The sequence below is a fragment of the Populus trichocarpa genome, chromosome 18 (assembly GCF_000002775.5).
Source record: "Populus trichocarpa isolate Nisqually-1 chromosome 18, P.trichocarpa_v4.1, whole genome shotgun sequence".
Classification (NCBI taxonomy): domain Eukaryota; kingdom Viridiplantae; phylum Streptophyta; class Magnoliopsida; order Malpighiales; family Salicaceae; genus Populus; species Populus trichocarpa.
Genome location: NC_037302.2, coordinates 11,837,735 through 11,851,349, shown reverse-complemented (window position 1 = coordinate 11,851,349; position 13,615 = coordinate 11,837,735). Strand labels below are relative to the sequence as shown.

At 33.2% G+C, this 13,615-nt stretch overlaps 1 protein-coding gene across 1 annotated transcript; it reads left to right on the top strand.

Moving 5' to 3' along the window:
- The first annotated feature begins 4,096 nt into the window (after positions 1–4,096).
- Positions 4,097–7,963, top strand: LOC7493347 (probable alpha,alpha-trehalose-phosphate synthase [UDP-forming] 11). The gene is made up of 3 exons (XM_002325051.4): positions 4,097–6,295; positions 6,384–6,657; positions 7,403–7,963. Exons 1-3 carry the CDS (start codon positions 4,338–4,340, stop codon positions 7,709–7,711), a joined length of 2,541 nt encoding a protein of 846 aa, XP_002325087.2. The 5' UTR covers positions 4,097–4,337; the 3' UTR covers positions 7,712–7,963.
- The last annotated feature ends 5,652 nt before the right edge of the window (positions 7,964–13,615 follow it).

The window sequence follows — 13,615 nt, the reverse complement described above, 5'->3', positions numbered from 1 at the left end:
GTACCATTGCTTACTGTTCTCGTGTTCGTGTCGTTTTTTTATTTTATTTTTATTTTTTTCAGTTCCTACTACTTCTTTCTTGTTTTCAGAATTAATAAAAAGATATTTTTCATGTTCTTATTTTAAACATAGTTATTTTAAACAAAATTTCAAAAAATATTTCTTTGTGTTGACCCATTTAAATAAATCCGTGGATTAACCCACAAGATCATTTGGGTTTAATAAGATTAATATTTTGATTTCGAATTAAAAAAAAATCCAACCCAAATTAAATTTAAATTAATAATTTATTCATCAAATTAAATTTAATAACTATAATTTCCTCCGCTTAATTAACAAACAACTTGTTTTTTAAACAACAATGAACCTTATCCGATATTAAATTTGTTGTACTGTATACTAGAATTATTCTTTCATTGGCGCATGATAAATGCATAAGATTCGGTGCGATATTCTTGTCCTTGTAAAAGTATCGGTTTCTTTATTCAAAAACAAACTCTGACTGTACAAGCGTAAATCGATTGAGTGAATTATTCACATCATAGTTTTAAAATCCGATCCGGTTTAATGAATCGATCCAAAACCCGATCAATTCAGGATTGAAATCAAGCTGGGTTAATAAAAAATAGAAAAATTTATGACCCGGTGTGACCCGGTTGACCCGAAAAAACCCAGTTGCAGCCCGTTGATTTTTTTTTTTACTAAAACAATGTTATTTTGAATTTTTTAAAATAAAAATTAACCCAAATAACCCGATCAAAACCCGAAACCCGGGTCTTGGACCGGATCGGCCACCGGCCAGGTTTAAAAAATTATGATTGGCATTATGCAAACATCATTCAAATATTATTAACTTGTTTTCTAATAAAAAATAATTATATAATTAAAATATAATGTATATTAAATTATATTGTATAACGGCAAATTAATAACATCGTCAGGTTAATAATTTAGGGGTGAAAAGTAACGGACAAATGTAAGGCAGGCGTGACATGGTATTTAAACAATTTCTAATTTTCTATACAAGGGACAGTGAGGCGACGCGGTAGAAAAGTCCATGATTGTACGGTAGACGTGTGCAGCACTGAGTGAGATGGACGCAATAAGAGCCGTTGATTCAACCAAGAAAAAAAAACAGGAAAAAAGGAGTGACCATCCGCGACTTTTGGGGCTGCTCTTTTAGATCTGAGACCACTCGGACCCGCCACGTTTCTTTTGTAAGAACCCAGATGGCAGAGTCATCAAAAGAAAAAAACAGCCCTCCTCTCTTTCTTGAGTTTTCGCATAGGAAAAAAGGAGAATTCATCGGGTAAACTATATTTTAGTACCTAAAGAATAAAAAATGCTATATTGGTCCCTGATGTGAATTGCGTGGAGGTGGGCATCTGGAGATATCAAGTTGGAATTAAGAAATTATGAAGTGATGGGGTGAGAATTGAGAGATGGAGAAGATGACAAGAGGTGACCTTTATTATATAAAACAAAGCTCATCATGCCTCCCATCAAAATTTAAATATAAAAAGACAAGTATGATGATTCGGTTTCTGTAAATTATATTAATGTGCTAATAATTTTCTAGAACTTCAGATGTGGACATTGAACTCTAGACAAATTGTCATCGGATAGATACCAAAAGTTAAAGATAAATCCCTCTTTTTTTATATATAAAAAAAAATCAATTTTTTTTCATTTTTTCTCTCGTTTTTTTTTTTTTTTTTTTTGACTTCCAATCCATGTTTGTGATTTGCAGGGAGTTCTATATGTTCTGGAACATGCATGGGTCTTCGTGTTTGTATTGTGCTTGTGTGAACAAGGGTTTATGTATTATTGGATTTTAAATCCATCTTGTATGTAAATATTTTATTTTCCTTATTTTCTTGAACTTAAGATATTCATTCCTCACCTATACATCTAATAATGGTTATATTACTTTAAAGGTAAAAATAAAAACTTTAATTCGCTATTAAGTTTTGATATTCTCGTAGTAATTACATATTTAGTTGTTCGCTGAATAGTGAAAGCCCGGTCTAGCATCTTTATTTTTAGATTTTTCATGCTTGATCGTTGTAGTTTTAGTGAAAGTTCATTTTGATCCCTTAATTCTTTATATTGTCTGGATTTGGTCCTTTGTAGTTTTATTGAAAGTTTAGTTAGGCTTTTTAATTTTCATAGTTATGCCATAGTTTTCAAACAAGATTGGAAATCTTGATAATGATATTAATAATTATTTATGAATAGTAATGATGTGAATCTTGTGATCACATAGCTACACAAACCACAATCAAGATTTAAATTTGATTCTGAAGAATCGAAAGAGGTCTGATAGGAGTGTGACACAATGAAAACATGTAACAAGGCACTAACACTATTGAAATAAAATCGAATGACACCACAAAGTCAGTTAATCTTCGATAAATCAGATTCAATTTCTTCAAGAACCAAAAAATACAGGAATCTATCTCACATGTTAAATTGAAAAATTTAGGATTATTATTGATCAAAAGGTTGCTGAAACTTAGGTTTACAAGATTTTTAGTACTCTTAAAAAATTAACCATAATAGATCTACCTCATGTAGGCTGAGTTGATCCATTTACAAAACTAACCTAGAACCTATACCAGTAAGCTCAAACCATGATCTAAACAGCCTTGAATCTTAGATGAAAACAAAATATTAATTAAACCCAAACAAGTCTTGGTCTATAGTTAAAATAATATTATTAAAGAAATTGTAAAAAAAACATGAAAAAAATGGGGTTTTGATTGAAGAGATACGTCTTCTTAAATTAAATTCTTGGAAGTTTTTTAAAATATTTATTTGAATTTCCTATAGTTTTTATTCAAAAATTTACGTTGCTAATAAAAAAACATGTTTCTTAAAACAAGAAAATATATAAACAAAAAAAAATGTAATTTTGAAAAAAAAAATACATTTTTTTGAAATTTAAATTATCTTTTAAAAATATATATTCTAATTATTATAAAATTAGATAAAAAAATTCAAAAAGTGGGTAAATTTATTGGAGTTCATAATACAAATTATGAATTTGATGAGATAAGCATATATATCCCGTACCATTTAATATCTCATTATTCTAATATTAAAAAAATAATATTATTAAAGAAAAAAAAACTACCTAACAAGTCGCTAATAAGTCGACGAGTATCATAATTTAATTTGGAATTCAAAATAAGTGAAAATTCAGATTAAAAGTTTTCGGCTAAACATGTTTTCTTTTTTCAGCGGTGGCGTAGCGCGACGCGCTACCAGTAACGTAAGAAGAAGTATGGAAAATAATTTGTGAGCGTTCTAAGGAGGCGTCTCTACACGTGCCAACCGTGTGGAGGCAGTAGATATCTACCTGCTTCCTCCTAATTCACCGTCTATGACCGAGTAAAGCCTATCTTAGCTGTAAAGCTGAACCACACACGTGTTATCGTTTCGTTGTTTTGGTACAATTACTGTTTGTTTAATTTTCTTTCTATTATTTATTACCCCTTGATCCACGCAATTTATTTACAGTTATTTCCGTCAATAAATAAAACAAATAATGGTCTTTCCTGATTTAGGCTAACCCACAAGATAAGTGCTGTGATCTTATCCTATTAGAATAATCAACGCCATGCCTTCAACAATAAACTCAATTTGACTTTCAAAATATTATTATTGAATAAAAGATGATAATTATTGTAAAAAATATTTTTATTTAAATTAATTTTTTATTATGATTTTGGATTATTTTGATTTGTTTGTGATAAAATAAAATTTAAAAAACAAATAAAAATATTATTTTAAGATATTTTAAAAACAATCACTTGCCCGAACTATTTTTTAAGCGTGAAAGATTTGTGGGTGCTCACAGTTAAATTAAATCACGTGCTCTCTTTATTTATTTCCCATTTCAGTAACCTACAGGGCCGGAAAGTAACCGGCTATTATCGGTAAACAGATGCAAAGACAAGCCGATAGTCAGCTACTGTGCAGTACTAAACAGTCGCCAGTAGACCCCACCATAAAAAACCCTCAAAAATCAAATGTCGACCGTCCAATCCACCTCATTGTTCACAGACCGTATAAATACACCCTTCAAGCCTGCCTCTTCGTGGTTCTTATCCATCTTTGATTTTCTTTCCAGAATACAGCGCTCTCTTCTCTCTCTTCACTATAATGGAAATTAAATCAATCTGTCCATGTTTTCTCTCTATAATCATTAGTACAAATACAAACCTTCCCCTCTTTCTTTATCTTCATTATCAACCAGCCTAAAACCAGCGTTCTTGGCTTCTCTTTTTTAGCTTTCTTGAATTGTTTCTTTGGTTTCTTGATTCGAAAAGAACATGATTACACAGTCCTGTAAAGACAGCTTGGATATGATTTCGGTTAATGATTTTCGTGGACTGGAACGGATCCCTGCTGTAATGAATGAACTTGGATATGAGGTTGGCGATGAACATGGTCAAGGTCCTGTTGTGTCCAAACAACGAAGGATCATTGTGGCAAATCAGCTGCCAATAAGAGGGTACCGGAATGAAGGAACAAAAGGTTGGTTTTTTGAATTTGACAAGGATAGTCTTGTTTTGCAGTTAAAAGACGGGTTTCCTGCTAATACAGAAGTTTGGTACGTGGGGATGTTAAAGGTTGATGTTGAAAAGGAAGATCAAGAAGAGGTTGCACAATTGATGTTTCATAAGTTTAGATGCGTCCCTGTTTTCTTGACTGTTGATCAAAAGAACAAGTTTTATCATGGATTTTGTAAGCACTATTTATGGCCTTTGTTTCATTATATGTTGCCTTTGTCGCCTAGTCATGGCGGTGTACGTTTTGATAAGTCGCTTTGGGAGGGTTATATAGTAGCTAATCAATTGTTTGCAAACAAAGTAGCTGAGATTCTTTGGCCTGATAAGGATTCTGTCTGGGTGCATGACTATCATCTTATGGTGCTGCCTAGTATCTTGAGGAATAGGTACACTAGAGTTAAACTTGGCTTCTTTTTGCATAGTCCATTCCCATCATCTGAGATATATAGGACTATACCTGTTAGGGAGCAGATTTTGAGGTCTCTTTTGAACTGTGATCTTATTGGGTTTCATACTTTTGATTATGCTAGGCATTTCTTGTCTTGTTGTAGTAGGTTGCTGGGCATTGATTATCAGTGCAAAAGGGGTTACATTGGTCTTGATTACTGTGGTAAGACTATCAATATTAAGATCTTGCCTGTGGGAATTCATATGGGACAGCTTGAGTCGGATCTGAATATGGAGCAGACTGCTACTTTGGCCAAACAATTGAAGGAGAAATTTGAAGGGAAAGTTGTGATGGTTGGTGTGGATGATCTGGATATGTTTAAAGGTATTAGCTTGAAGTTTTCAGCGATGGGGAGACTTTTGGAAATGCATCCGGAATTGATAGGGAGCGTGGTATTAGTCCAGATTGCTAATCCGGCCAGAAGTCGGGGTAAGGATGTGCAAGAAGTCAGATTAGAGACCAGTGTCATTGCTCAACAGATCAATAATAAATACGGTAAAGAAGGTTATGAGCCAATTGTTTTTATTAATGATCCATTAAGCGCTCTAGAGAAAGCAGCGTACTATGCGATATCTGAATGTTGTGTGGTTAATGCTGTTAGGGATGGGATGAATTTGGTTTCATATAAATACACTGTTTGTAGGCAGGGCAGCCCTGTTTTAGACAAGGCATTGGGGATTAATGAATCGGATCAAAGGAAAAGTTTCCTAATTGTGTCAGAATTCATTGGATGCTCACCGTCCCTCAGCGGGGCATATCGTGTCAATCCTTGGGACGTAAATGCTGTGGCTGATGCCATGTATGTGGGTATCCACATGAAGGATGAAGAGAAACATTTGCGCCACGAGAAGCACTATAATTATATTAGCTCTCACGACGTTGCTTTTTGGGCGAGGAGTTTTGATCAGGACCTTGATAGAGCTTGCAAAGAGCATCATCTCAAGAGGTATTACAATGTCGGATTTGGTTTGAATTTCAGAGCTGCTGCCGTGGGAAAAAACTTTAGAATGCTTACGGTCGAAACAGTTGTTGCTGCCTATAACAATACAAACAGCCGGTTAATCCTTTTAGACTATGATGGAACTATGAAGCCAAAGTCTGCTGTTGACAAAACACCCAGAAATGAAGTTATTTCAATCCTGAATTGCTTATGCAGCGATCCCAAGAACATTGTTTTCATTGTGAGCGGCAGAGGAAGGGATCCTCTAAGCAAATGGTTCTCTCCATGTGAGAAATTGGGTATCTCAGCTGAGCATGGTTACTTTACTAGGTATAGTCTTTTGTATTTCATTAGCTTATGTGATGCATGGATTTGAGTGTTATCTATTTTAGCTCTTGACGATCCTGTTTACATTTAGGTGGACAAGGGATTCCCAATGGGAGACTTGCTCAGTCGCAATGGATTGTGATTGGAAAAAGACTGTAGAACCTGTCATGGAGGTGTACACAGCGACAACTGATGGGTCTTTCATAGAGCACAAAGAAAGTGCACTAGTTTGGCACTATCAAGACGCGGACCCTGATTTCGGCGGCTGCCAGGCTAAAGAGCTTCTTGATCACTTGGAGAGTGTCCTTGCTAACGAGCCTGTGGTTGTTAAAAGGGGCCGACAGATTGTTGAGGTGAAACCGCAGGTAATGAAACGTATTGAACTATTTTCAATTTAGTAGTTATGGTGCCAGCCACTAGAGGTTTGATATTCTGAAGTGAAAGAGAGAAAGATGTGCTTCTGAATTGCATTAATCACTGAAGTTCAGATGGAGAAAGAAATTTGCTTTATGAATATGAAATTATATGGGCTGTGGTTATTTTGGTACAACTGTATCTGTAGTATATGCAGTTTGTCTAGTGATACAATATGTTACCATGTCTACTGCAAAAAGAAAGAAGTTGCATTGTAGTTTTATCTTTCTATCTTTGCATATTTGCCGTCGTTCAATAGGCACCTGCATTGTTAATTGATGTTGAGTAAGATTTGGTTGTTTCATAAATGGGATTCTGAAGTGAAAGAGAGAAAGATGTGTTTCTGAATTGCATTAGTCACTGAAGTTCAGATGGAGAAAGAAATTTGCTTTATGAATATGAAATTATATGGGCTGTGGTTATTTTGGTTCAACTGTATCTGTAGTACATGCAGTTTGTCTAGTGATACAATATGTTACTATGTCTACTGCAAAAAGAAAGAAGTTGCATTGTAGTTTTATCTTTCTATCTTTGCATATTTGCTGTCATTCAAGAGGCACCTGCACTGTTAATTGATGTTGAGTAAGATTTGGTTGTTTCATAAATGGGAAGTTAGGTTATGATCCTTGACTTCCCATATAAATCTGGAGAAGTTGGGTTATATATCCTTGACCTTTCTTTTTTGGTGAATTTCAGGGAGTAAGCAAAGGTGTAGTTGTTGAAGACCTTATTTCAAGCATGCGAAGTAAGGGCAAGTCACCGGATTTCCTATTCTGCATCGGCGATGACAGGTCAGACGAGGATATGTTCGAGAGCATTGCAAGACTTTTTGACAATCCATCATTGCCACCCATTGCAGAAGTGTTTGCCTGCACTGTCGGTCATAAGCCAAGCAAGGCAAAATACTATCTCGATGATACGCCTGATGTCATCGAGTTGCTTCAAGGCCTTGCTACGGCATCAGTAGGACCAAAGGTTACACATACTCTGGAAGAAGATATCTAAAATGACCATAGGGAAACAGAAAACTAGGAAAACATGGGCCATGAGCTTGGAGCTTTGGGTTTTACTCCATTTATCTCATCCATGTTAGGAGGGAAGGTGTTGATTTAGGGCTAATCAAATGATACATCAGGACATGTATAGCACATAACTTACTTTTACAACCACAGGTTCATCTTATAATTCAGTTCTTAAAATTTACAAAGATGACAGATTCATGTTTTTTCCTTAATTTGAGGTCAAATTTTCGTTTCATGACAGATTGTTTTTTTTTTTTCCTGTTCCTTTTCTCCCCCATTTTCTGGAGATACAATCTGTGACACAAGAAGAAAACATATTCAATCAGCTGTAGATTTCAATTTAAATTATCAAATCATGTGATGTCTTTCTCTGTGCTGCCATCATGTTTGATTAATTTTCAGGAATCTTGGATAGATGAATAAATCTGTGGAACCATAAAGAAAGCAGGCGTCTGATCTGCTACAAAACCTACAGAGATAAAGCAAACTAACCACCTGATTTCTTTTCTATCAGCACGAATCGATCCCTTGTCAATAAAGAAGTCCTATTGCCGCGCGATCCCCGGTGTAATCCGTTTCTGAAAACTACGTTGCATAAACTTCTCAAACAAATTGCTACACGGAAGGAAAGATTATGACTAAGAAATTTAGAAAGTGATGTTAACGTTGATGGTGACGCATAAATTGACCTCTTCCATAATTCCAAGGTTGGATAAATAGTAAAGACCATGCATTCAGAATTCATAATTTTCCTTGGTTTTGTTGTCCCGAGACACCCACGACATCATGTCCCTGTGTATCTGAATTATAGACTTCTAAGTTTGTATGATTTACTTGTATGCACAGCATTGCATTTTTCCAGAACATTACATGACTAGCTTGGCCTTCTTATATCCAAATCTCACAAGAGATGGCCTTCATGTCATCGGCAGATTTTGTCCTTGGTCAAGTAGATTATCATTGTCCAAAATCCAAGATAGCCTCCCACATCAATGTTCCTCATCACATTTGAAGTTCAAGAAGCTTCATATATGTCCGCTTCGCAGCCTAATGAAATTAATCAATGAATTCTATTTTGATTTTGAATTGTGTAATAATTAATCTTCAACTTTGGTGTTCTCCGTATTCTTCATCAATCAAATACATTTCTTTGTCAAAGATGGTATAGTTGTCAGACGAACACTACCCTGTGTTCTTTGAAAGCCAGATAATATAAACATTTTATTTTCTTTGTTTAACCACTTTGAACAATCAATTTTCTTTTTGCTATTATTAATGACCAAATATAGACAAATTTGTCGGCCTCATACTTGCATTTCACTCGATGGCTCTTAACAGTTTTCTCCTTGCATGTAACGTAACTCTTGAATTCTTGATGCAGAGAAATAATGTTTCTTGTTGCTGTCAGAAGGAAAATTGCAAATACATGCCCTTTTATTTATTTATTTATTTGGGATTCAATGACTGGATTATGCAAATATCTTTCTTTTACACAAGAGAAACCCCCATGGATTAAATCTTCTGCAGTGTCGTGTGCTTGATATCATGGTGAAAGGGCTATTTTATTGGGGCTCAGAGGGCTTCTCAGAGTTCTTCACTATCATAACTCATAAGCTACATTAGTAATTTGTGGCGTGCAGCAGCGCCATGACCGTCTCTGCAGTTTACCAGCAGTAGGTTTGCTTTCTGTTTGTTGACCTGATCAAGGTCAATGAAATTGCTTTTTTAAATGCACAAAGTTAATGCAAGATACGAGCATCTAAATTCATTTAGAAATAAAATCCAATCTTAACTCATCTGTAAACCAATATAAAAAAACTCTATTGTATAATTAAATATTAAAAAAATCACATATAGTAGATACCATATAAAGTGCATGACTGATGGGATTTGCCTATTGTCCCGAGCTAAGCTGCGAGTTGTGACTTAGATTACAAAACCAACTAGATCCAATAAGATAGCTTCATACAAATTATATGATATAGAAAAAAAAACGATGAAAATAAATAAATCAAATAAAAAAATAAAAAAAATTATGATGGCCTACATAAAAAGAGTGCTTGCAAAAAAATAAATTACGAGAGATCAATTCTCGGACAACACAATGCTAAATGATAAATTTTTATAAAAAAATTAAAAAAAATCAATTCGAGTTAGCTTGCTAAACATGTGACCCAAATCGTGAGGCTGAGATAACATTATAGAAAGCAAAATAAAAAAAATTACTATGTATAATTTCCAAGAATTCAAATGTAGAATGACAAAATAAAAGAAAAGTCAATTAACAAAAAGAATAAAAAAAACACCTATAAAATCAGGCAAGACTGCCAAACCCACAACCTGGATCATGCGAACATAATAACCTAGTAGAAGGCAAAACGGAAAAAACTATGAATCTCAATTCTCAAACTAACCCAATATTAAATGACGAAAATGAAAAGTTATTCAATCTTAAAAAAATAATGACCTAAAAAAAATATTCAAGTCACTCGAGTTAACCCGCCAAACTCGTGACTTAGATCATGAGACCATGATAACCTCTTACGAAGGAAAACAAAGAAAATCATGAAACTCAATTCTAACAAACCCAATATTGAAGGATGAAATTGACAAAGAAAATCGATGTAAGAAAAAAATCAATGTCAACCCGAGTTAACATTTCAAACTTGTGATCTGGGTTATGAAACCAGAATCACCTCATTAAAAAAAACACTTAATTCCTAGCTAACACAATGTCAAATGAAGAAATTGAAAAAACAATCAATTTTAATGAAGTACCTAGAGCAAAAAAGTAGAAATCAAAATAACGATGATCAAATTTGAAGAAAAAAAAAACCAAAATAAGATGACAAATTTGTTTTTTGGCATAACAGTGCGCCATCAATCGTCATACGTGCCGTACCATCTGGAAGAACTCACCATGATGCTCCCAACAAAACCAACGGTGGCGATGTTCCACCACCGAAGGTAGATGCACATGCCTCCAAAAAGCAATGACTAGCCTCCACACGCGCCAACTAATTTGCATTGCCCGTTTACCCTAGCTCACTATAGGTTTTTTACTTTCAATTTTTATCTTTTAACACTTCATTGTTTTACATTAACATAATTTTATTTTATTTTGCCAAATCAAGCATCGATTGAGTGCCAAATTTTTCTTTTGACGTCACGAGAACCCTATATATATGTAACCAAAACAAACTACCAAGTCAAATCCTAAAGAAAAGTTAATGTGAAAGGACTAAATTAGAAAAAAAAAATAGTTGGGTGACAAAAAAAAACTTTCCTTGACCATGCGAATCAATCCTTGATGTTAGGAATGAAATTGAATTTCATTTTTTCAAATTAAACATTGACCGAGCGACATAATATTTTCCTGACATCGCAAAGTTCTCATACACATGCATAAGAATCAATCGCAAAGACCAATCTCATATCAACACAATGTTAAAAAACTAAATAAAAAGAAAGAAAATAAAGGATAAACAAAAAAAACTCAAAAACCAAAAAAACAAAAAAACAAAGCTTTCACTATGCAAATCAATAGTGCAAGCTCTCAAAGAGCACAATAAAACACCAATGCCCTTTATTTTTATAATTTAATATATAAAAAATAGCATATATACATAATTGATGGAATTTGTTTAATCATAACTACAAATTCTTTTCTTTGTGGTGTGAAAAAAAAAAGTTATTAGAGAAAAAAATCTACATACTATAACTTAACATGTTAAACTGGGTCTACACACATTGTATTAGTAAAAATTATTAAGATTTTTTTTAAATAATTTCATTTTATAGTTTTTTAAACAAGTTTAAGTTAATTTTATTGACCAAGATCATTTTTCGAGTTCACCCCAGGCTTGGTCTTATATCTAATGAAAAAATTAAGTCGCAAAGATATTAAAATATTATGTTAATGATGTAATAATGAGTTAAATATAGAGGATCTGCAATGACTGTATTAATTAATATTGTGTTTTTACTTTTTAGTCCTCAAGCAAATAGGATGGACTCCATCAATCACTCTTCCCATGAAGCATGCAGCTTTGCCACTGCAAATACCCTTTCTTTATCAAGGATTTGCCAAATTGCCAACTCATCAAGGGTCCGGTTATGGTAATTGTAATAAAGCATTTAATTATTTCCTTAATTTCGCATTAAAAATGATTGAAACATAAAATCATGGTGGTGGGAAACATTGTCTCATTCATTGCCAACGATCGACAACCGAAGCATGTTCAAGAAACTTACATTATTAAAAGAAACTTACACCAAATATTTGTAACTTACGCACCACATGTTGTTATTTTCAATAAAAGAAATTCCTAAAAAATCAGACAAAAAAAAAAAAAATTACAGGAAAATCCCCTTCCCCTATAATTCCCAAACAGGGAAGAAACTCTATGGCAATTTGTTCTTATAAAGAAAGTAGAATGGACATGGTTATTATTATTGTTCTTTTTGCCATAAAAAAATTCGACTCTTACCATTAAAAAAAAACAATTACTTCTTTCTCTAGGGTGAAAGTAAGACAAAAATACTAGAAACTATAGTATTTAGTTATTATATCGAGCTAGAAAATATAAAATAGTGGAGATAAAAGAGACATATCTTTTTTATTTTTTATTTTAAAAGTATAAAAATTTACTTCAAAATTATCACATAAACAAATTTATTTGATATCTCTATTTTTATCTCTCAAACCAAATATATGTTTTTGTTCTTTTTTTATTCGTTTTTTTTACTTAAAGATACTAACCAAACAAACATGAATAATAAATAATATGTAATCTATAAGCATCTAAAAGGTGCTTGAAGACAATTGAACCAAAAAACAAGAACAATTTTATTTATGTTTAAATATCATGTTTTAATTTTTCAACAATTAACTATAATATAAAAGACGAGGTGAAAGCACTATTTACCATGCCATTATCCACACAAAAATATATTATTGTGGATTGCTATAATGAATTTTTTCCCTATATATTTTTTTAATTATACCCTTATAGACCTAAATTGATGACAATTAAAGCTAATTTATTGAGGCTCAGAGGGCTTCTCAGAGTTCTTCACTATCATAACTCATAAGCTACATTAGTAATTTGTGGCGTGCAGCAGCGCCATGACCGTCTCTGCAGTTTACCAGCAGTGAAAAGGATAGAGAAAAGTAGGGGTTGTTTCAAAATTAGAATAAAAAGTTTACTTTGTCCTTAAACTTTCAAATTATAAACTTTAGGTTCTCAATATTTTAAAAAATTAATTTTGGTACAAGACTTCATTTCCTTATTTCTTGGTCTCTAATTTGAGAGAAGAGAGGGAGAGTAGTTGGATTCTGAAAGTAGATAGAAAAAGTCACAGCTGACACCGATTCTAGCCACGAAAAAAAGAGTGATTTTGATGTCAATGTATTCTATTAAACGAGGAGAATTTAGCTTAGGTGTTCTTTGCCTTTAACTTTGCCTGAGATGGTAGATTTAAGCTTAAGAAGTTTTTTTTTTTTCATTTTTTTTCATGTTTTCAGTGTAATTTTTGGGTTCCCCAAGGTCATGAATAGGTTTTCCAAGGAGTAAAGAGTGTTCTTGGATAAAAAAAAATGATTGAAAATAGATTTTTTGGATGTAAAACACCTATAACTTGACTTTTTGATTGTTGAAATGTAGGCAAAGTAGGTAACGCATTGCATGCTATTTTTTTTCTAAAAAAACTTAAAGGTGGATGACACGCTGTCCACCCCATAAAAAATAAAAAATTAAACAGGCTCAGGTGCATGAGCTGCTCTAAGCCTGTGCTCCAAGGCCAACTTGTCCCATGCTTAGGTTTTTTTCTCTTTTTTTTTTTATTATTCTTTACCAATTTAATCATTCATAATAGAATTTTTATT